Consider the following 8,284-nt stretch of genomic DNA (forward strand, 5'->3'; position numbering starts at 1 on the left):
CACTATCTTTAAACTATATTTATGCAAGAACTATTTATTTAAGAAAATTTCCCCATAAATTTATGGATAAAACTCTAAATGGTTATCTATTTACTATAACGTATCATCTGCCTACTTCATGAAGGTTACACACTGCCTGGGCAAAAAACAAATCATACACTAATATTTTGCTGGACCACCTTTACCTTTGTTTCAGTAGTGCTTTGGCATTGTTAAAATCAATCTTATCAAACACCCCACATTTATTCCCTTCCAGTTTTTCATTATTTTTTGACTTGTACAATGATCACTATGTATGGTGGGTGCATCACTTCTTTCCCTTCGCTCTGAAATAGGGTCACTCTGGCTCTTGTGATATACACACTACATCTTATATTTTAGATTATTATTATTTATTCCCTGCAATGGACCAGCCTGCATATTGGACCCTAAAGTTTGTCTTAGGCTGAGCTACAGTTCATAAATGAACACACACACACACCTTATAAAAAACATTTTTAACAAAGGTAGTTTAATTCTATTTTATTTATTTTGTGTGGTTGACAATAACCATTAGGACAGTGTAGGAAAATTTGCACCCATTTCTCCAATGATGAAGTGAAAATAATGGTAATGGTAAGAAAAATACTAAATGGGAAAGGATGATATAAAAGATGTCATGGCAGGTTTAAATTATACAGTAGCTAATTGAATCATATAGAAAAAAATAAATAAGAGCAATGATTGATGTTTGGCATAACTCTCGTAAACTTCATAAAATGTCAACAACAACAAAAAAAACATACAATACAAATGCTATCCAATTCCATTATTGGTAAATTAAATAATGTGCAATCAAACAAAAGTGAGTTTGTTTTTATGTGTGTGAGTGTACAGTAGCAACATGGGAAACTGTCTGGAGGGATTACTCCACTCCTATTCTGTACGAAACTAGTGAGAGATAATTTTTTTTGTGTGTGCTCTTGTCCTAAGTTTAGTCTTAACTTGTTTGTCTATGTATCGTCTGCTGTTTCTTTATTTAATTTGAGTCTTATAATGCATTATTAGTCTTAAACCCAGCCCTTTTCCCTGTTTTCTTCTTAGCTACATGTGCATTATGTTTTTTTCTGTCCTTTTACCATCTAGTATATATTGATGTTTCTAATTTGTTGCTGTTTGCCTGTGCTCTGACACCTCTTGTATCTCTGAAAAGAATTATAGTTAAGCACATGTTGAATTTAGGTACGTCTGTCCTCCCTCATCACTGCCTCCACTGGGTGTCCCGCTTCCAAAGGACAGGCATTGGCTGGTGACCCAGCTAGAGTTTGAACACAGTTGGGGCCCCAAAAGAGGCCAGTGAAGTTGTGATATTACATTTTAATCAAACCTTAAATGAAAAAAAGGGGGTTATTTTACAGTACTGTGCAAAAATCTTAAGCCAATCAAGTTTATTTTAAATGAAATGACATTAAATTATACAAATTCAATTGATGAAATAAGAACAAATGTTTTACTATAACATTCTGAGGTTGTGATATAATTGTGTTTATATTACAACCTCAGGAGCGACCTAATTCCCCCCTCTTCTGTATCACCCTCTCGGCATTTAGCATCACCAGTACACTAATCACGGGCCTGATCATCTGTCATCATCTGCACCTGTTTTTCACTGGTTCATGCCTCAAGTTAGATGATGTTTTATGTGTGAATGATTCATAGATCACTGTGTGGCCTAACAAATCAGGTTCAGGTACTGGACTGAAAATAAGAACCAAAAAACTGGCCAAAATTGATTACATTAAAAGTACAAGAAAGTCTGGCTCTTTGCAATATGAAGAAATGAAGGTTGGCTCATGATTTTTGCACAGTCCTGTATGTGTTTCAGTCTGATGTTAATGTCATATGTCTAATTACATAAATTGTGTTGAGTTTTTTTTTTTTCACTTTTTTTTTTAAATAAACCAAAATGATTTAGAATGTCTCTACTATCTTTTAGTAGACTATAAAAATGGTTGTAGGCATTGAGGTTGTAGGAGTGGTGGTAGGAGTAGTTGTAGGAGTGGTGGTAGGAATGGTGGTAGAAGTAGTTGTAGGAGTGGTGGTAGGAGTAGTTGTAGGAGTGGTGGTAGGAGTAGTTGTAGTAGTGGTGGTAGGAGTAGTTGTAAGACATGACATAATTATGTAAAGCATAGGACTATTGGTTGACCAAAAGGGGTCACACGTTAGTGTTTCATGGGTTGATGTAGTGGTTGATGTAGTGGTTGGTGTAGTGGTAGGGGTAGGGGTAGTGGTATAGGTATTGGTTGATGGGGGAGTGCTGGAGAAACTCGTTGGTCCTGGATTCACTGTAAGAAGAAGACAGTGTTAGTATTTTTCATTATGATTATTTATTTTATTGTTTTGCACTAGTCACTAGACAAGTAGACAAGTTAGCATGGATTCTTACCCTGCATGGTTTTAGGGTTGATTTCCAGGCCGTTTATTTCATTTCTGCCACTGATGGCCTGCAGAAATACGTTTTTGATCACGATGGAATTGGTTTGTCCAGAGTCAAACCTGATGGTGGCCTGAACAACCACAGATCCAGCATTGTTACTAGAGATGGAGCCAGAAAGAAAATAAAACAACTTGTACTACTTAAGGTTCGACTACAAGGAAGATTTAGGTGGAAATTTGCACCCAGCATTTGAATGTACCAACACCCTTACTGATACTACACGCAATAAGATGCCACTATAATAAGAGTGCTTTTTTAGCACTGGGTTGAGACTAGACTGGTGACAGCAATTAGGTTACATGATGCACGTAAGCTAACTAGTTAACTACTACCTGTAAGTATGCAGTAAACCATAAATTGTTGATTGGTCTTTTACTCTTCTGCTCTTAATAGTTTATGCACTTGCGCTTACTTGCATCTGCAGTTACTGCTAAGTGCAAATGATGGGTTGGATACAAGCAAGTCTCACACATGGAATGGGGTGTTAGTCCTTGCTTCCCAATTACAGTACTTTGAATCAAGAAAGCAAACCATTTTATCATGTTTTATAACAGTTAGTAATTTTACTTCATCATCACAATATGATATTAGAGGGTTAAACTGGCTCGTTTTGACACATACGCTTTACAATATAGTGTTTTTATCTGTTTTATCTATCATTGGTTAGTGTACTTAAAAAAAAACATCATGATGCTAGGGGAAGAATTAAACATTTATTTACCTGAAGGTCATTGCTGTTACACCTTGATAAAATTCATATGTGTCACAAGTGGAGCAGCCGTAGACTGAATAGAACTGAGATGAAAGAAGAAGTTTAAATTTAAAGATTCTTTACATGATTCTAATTACTATTGTCTTGTATGTAAATATAAAATCCATTTTTATATTCAGTAATTTGGACATGTGGCATTAAAATTTGATAAATACCCAGATGAGATAAAGCATAATGTGTGTGCATGTCTAATGTGTGTTTGATGTTTAGACTTGACAAACCTCTTAATGAGTAAAGCAATTTATTTTTCCTGTAAGATGTTAACATTGTGAATTACTCACCACACCGCTAACTTCCTCATACATAATGTTATAGTCGTTAGACAAAGAGTTGAGCAGAGAATCTGTGAATATGCGGTTTGTGATGTCCATGGTAAAGTCATATGTGGTTAATGTCTCCATGTTGGCTGCTTTTAATGCCAGAAGACTTGCACCTTCAGTAGAGCCTGCCATGGTGAAAAAGAAAAAGAAATCAGACAAGAATACTTCCCTCTGTCTTTAATATGTAATGTAATGTAGATTGTTTATATGTTAATATTTAACGTTATATTATTTGATATTACCTATTTTTATTATATATTTATTATATATTTTTATATGTACTATTTTTTTCATATTAGTACAATAATAATAGCCTATATTTTGTATAATAATAAAACTACACCTGATTGTTGTTATAATAACTTCTGATAACAAAAAATTCTAATCACAAATAACAGTTTAATAAAAATATGCATGTTATTGCATGTCTGAACTGTTGCTTTAGGAAAATATTTTAGCATTAGAATAAGCCTGGTCTTGATTCTGATATTTGTATTCCACTTTAACACTTTAAATGAAGCCTAATACATATATCACAATCATATATACATAAAATAAAATATCCAAAACTGTTTATAGCATATAATTAAAAAATACAAAAATATAACATTTTAACATTTTGTTTTCGTTTAAATATTTTTCTTAGTTAATAAAATTTGTATTTGTATTTGTATTTTTTTTTTATACTATGTAGACTAATTAATAATGATTATCGGTTTATTTAACATTGAGGAATAACTAATGTTACTTACATGTACAACTACACTTAAAACAACTTACAGTCATCTATTAAAACATTGCACGAGCTTCCCACTAACCATAAGTCTTACCTGACATCACGAATATGGTGATGCAGAGAGCCACCCATGTGAGCTGCTTTGTGAAGACCTCCATCTGGATGAAAAGCAAAGTTAGTGTTGGATGTGGAGGTGAAATATTTCTGAGATGACAAAGTCTGTAAGTTCAGCTCAACAAATCACAATTATCACAAGTGAAGCAGCTGCTACAATATATTCGAAAATCAGAAACAGGTGTGGCTAAAAAGAACCACCTACGGCTAGGATTTTTTGGGAGGTGTGTTAGTGCGTTTTACTGTAACTATGACACATTACACAGAATCATAGCTATTTTGTTTGCTTGTCTACCTCAGCTTACATAAGTAATGTTTGGAGCTTTATTCTTTTTCCGTCCAGTTAGTTTGTGTTATTAAACAAATTCTATTTTCTTTTAACCATGTTATATACTTGATAGTTAGTCTCGTACTTTGCAGTATAAGATTTAAAACATTACATTACATTGTACTGAACTCCTCTTTGAAAAGATTTGGTCTTTCTAGACTAGGGTCACGAGTATATAAATTCACTTCCTTAACCTCAACTTCTTATCTACTATGTCTATAGACGTCAAGAAACACATTGTGTCGCAGTCAAGGTGAACAGATACAAATGATAAAGGCATAAAGACAAAGATACTACAGCTAGTGGTGGGCAAAGTGCACAATTTCTGTAGTTGAATAAAAGCAGATATGTCAAATATTATTTAAGTAAAAGTAGAAGCCTCGATTTACATTTGTACATGAGAAAAAGTACGAAAGTACACTGAAAAAAAGCAAGTTGGCTACCTGTTATATGTACTAAAATGTAATATGTGTTTTGTACATAATAATTTCATGTTTCCAAGATAAACATGAATAAATTATGTTGTATTTGCATGAAATATCAGAGCAAACATCACGAGAAGATATCAACAATGTAATTTATGCTGATGTTAAACTAGTCATGTCAGATCAGAACCTAGAATACTTTACTCCCCTTGAAGAGAATGAACTAATTTCACTCATCTCTTCTGCAAATTTATCAACCTGTATATTAGATCCTGTACCGACACATTTTCTTAAACAGATAGTACCAGCAATAACAGACCCCTGTTGAGAATAATTAATTCTTCACTCAGCATTGGTTATGTTCCAAAATCTTTTAAATTAGCAGTTATTAAACCGATTATTAAGAAACCTGACCTTGACCCCTGTCAGCTGTCCAATTACAGGCCAATATCAAACCTCCCCTTTATCTCTAAGATTCTGGAAAAGATAGTAGCACAGCAACTATGTTCATATTTACATAGAAATAACATACATGAACAGTATCAGTCAGGATTTAGGCCTCATCACAGTACAGAGACAGCACTCGTTGAAGTAGTAAATGACCTTCTATTGGCCTCTGATCAGGGTTGTGTAACCATGCTTGTATTACTCAACCTCAGTGCAGATTTGACACCATTGACCATAGTATTCTTCTTCACAGATTAGAAAATGTAGTAGGAGTTAAGGGTACAGCCCTCTCCTGGCTCAGATCCTATTTGACCGATCGGTATCAGTATGTAGACTTAAATGGTGATTATTCTGCATGTTCTCTAGTGGAGTTTGGTGTTCCACAGGGTTCAGTTTTAGGCCCACTGCTTTTTTCCCTTTACAGAGGAAGCATTCCTCTGGGCAACATAATCCGTAAGCATGGTATTAGTTTTCACTGTTATGCTGACGACACACAGTTATACATCTCAGCAAAACCTGATGAGATAAACCAGATTAATAAAGTTGAGCAATGTGTGCAGGACATAAGAAATTGGATGCTAGTTAACTTCCTTCTGCTTAAGACAGAAGTTCTAGTCATAGGACTGCATACAGCTAGAAGTAAGATTCTAGATCACTCTGTAACTTTAGATGGCCTTTCTGTTCCATCAAGTGCAACAGTGAAAGACCTTGGTGTGATTATTGATTCCAGTCTTTCATTTAAAGCTCATGTAGATAATATTACCAGAATAGCATTCTTTCACCTCAGAAATATTGCCAGGATAAGAAATATATTGTCGCTAAACGATGCAGAAAAACTAGTTCATGCTTTTATCACCTCTAGGTTGGACTATTGTAATGCCCTACTGTCTGGTTGTTCAACTAGGTGCATAAACAAGCTTCAGCTAGTCCAGAATGCAGCAGCGAGAGTCCTCACTAGAACCAGTAGATATGAGCACATCACCCCTATCTTATATCCCTGTCCCTATCTTCATTGGCTCCCTGTGAAATTTCGCATTGATTTTAAAATACTACTCTTGACATATAAAGCATTAAAAGGTCTGGCACCGCAGTATCTGAGTGAACTGCTAGTGTCTTACAATCCGCCACGCCTACTTCGATCAAAGGATGCAGGCTGCTTATCAGTACCGCATATTATGAAAACTACAGCTGGGGGCAGAGCTTTTTCTTACAAAGCCCCAAAGTTATGGAATAGTCTACCAAATAATGTTTGGGACTCAGACACAGTCTCAGTGTTTAAGTCCAGGCTAAAAACCTATTTATTTAATCAAGCATTTTTATAAATAGATTAGCCTTAGGTAAAGGAGCAGATCTGGGGGACTCATGGACGTAGAGTATTATGGTGAACTGGTATGTTTGGATGCTGTCTTCCTCACTCTCATTGATCACTCAGGTTTGCTGACGGTGAGGTGATTGTTTGCTTTACATGTCAGGAAGCCCTCATGTCTGTGTTTCCTTCTGGCTCTCCCTTTTAGTTATGCTGTTATAGTTAGTCCTGCCAGGGTCTCTGCTTGCACTCTACAGTAAATATACATTCACATTATACATTATATGATTGTGACCATACCTAACTGTTATCTCTCCTCTTCTGCTCTCTCTCCCGTTTATTCTCTTTCCCTCTCTCTGTCGAGCTACACATGTCGTTCCTGAACTGCCAGTGATCCAGACTCCCTCTGCCCTCCGGACCTGTCTGACCCATCCTGGTGCCCCGCTTCTGGTTGGAGATCTCGTCACATGGATGCCCCGTGTGTCTCTTTGGGATGCGTCTCGTGTCTGGGGATGGTTCTCGCTACCTAGAAGATGGTTCTGGCCTCGACTGGTGTTGGCAGCTGTTTCTCTGAGGACTTGACAGTTCGATAGTTCATACAAGTCTACCTGAGTTTTAACTAACTTAACTCCATATTAACATCAATTAACATCTACTGTTATGCTGAACTGTCTGCTAACTAACACACAGTATGAATGCAGATCAATTCCTGCTCTCTGTTTCACCCAGATGAGGATGGGTTCCCTGTTGAGTCTGGTTCCTCTCAAGGTTTCTTCCTATTATCATCTCAGGGAGTTTTTCCTTGCCACTGTCACCCTCGGCTTGCTCACCAGGGACAAACTGACCATTTTGATTCATACACATTCAAATTCCATACAAACTCAAATAATTCTTTTGATTGTGTAAGCGCTATACAAATAAAATTGAATTGAATTGAATATCGCGAGAAGAGAACACGGTGTTGAGAAGACAAACGTTTGGCGGGCGTGTGGAAAAGGTAAGCAGGAATTAATTCCCATCTTTCTAAACAGAAACGAAATACTGAACATAAATGTTACCTGCTGTTTAGCGATGTTTAGTCACGTTATTTTGGTTTAAGCTATTTCTTGTATTTTTAATCACACTTAAAATACCGACGGTTATATGCGCGTGCTTAATCTGCAGTTCGGTTCTGGTTTTGGTCTGTTCTCATGAGTTGTGAAGCGAGAGGAACAAAGTATAAATATTGTTCATTTGATAAATTAAGTATCATGAATTTTAATTGAATCTATCTCTGTATTTTTTCACAGCAGTTTGTGAGTGAAAGTGTCCTGTCTGCATCTGACTTCAGGAGTTTCCTGACCAACCGTCTCTAACGGTC

The 8,284-nt window shown here is 36.0% G+C and overlaps 1 protein-coding gene across 1 annotated transcript; it reads right to left on the reverse strand.

The window, feature by feature from the left end:
- Positions 1–507: 507 nt before the first annotated feature.
- LOC128515659 (G8 domain-containing protein DDB_G0286311-like) lies at positions 508–4,530 on the reverse strand. Its single transcript, XM_053489759.1, has 5 exons — positions 4,399–4,530; positions 3,530–3,693; positions 3,198–3,271; positions 2,426–2,574; positions 508–2,324 (listed from the first exon to the last, which is right to left on the reverse strand). Exons 1-5 carry the CDS (start codon positions 4,460–4,462, stop codon positions 1,972–1,974), a joined length of 804 nt encoding a protein of 267 aa, XP_053345734.1. The 5' UTR covers positions 4,463–4,530; the 3' UTR covers positions 508–1,971.
- Positions 4,531–8,284: the final 3,754 nt, after the last annotated feature.

The sequence above is a fragment of the Clarias gariepinus genome, chromosome 28, assembly GCF_024256425.1.
Source record: "Clarias gariepinus isolate MV-2021 ecotype Netherlands chromosome 28, CGAR_prim_01v2, whole genome shotgun sequence".
Taxonomy (NCBI): domain Eukaryota; kingdom Metazoa; phylum Chordata; class Actinopteri; order Siluriformes; family Clariidae; genus Clarias; species Clarias gariepinus.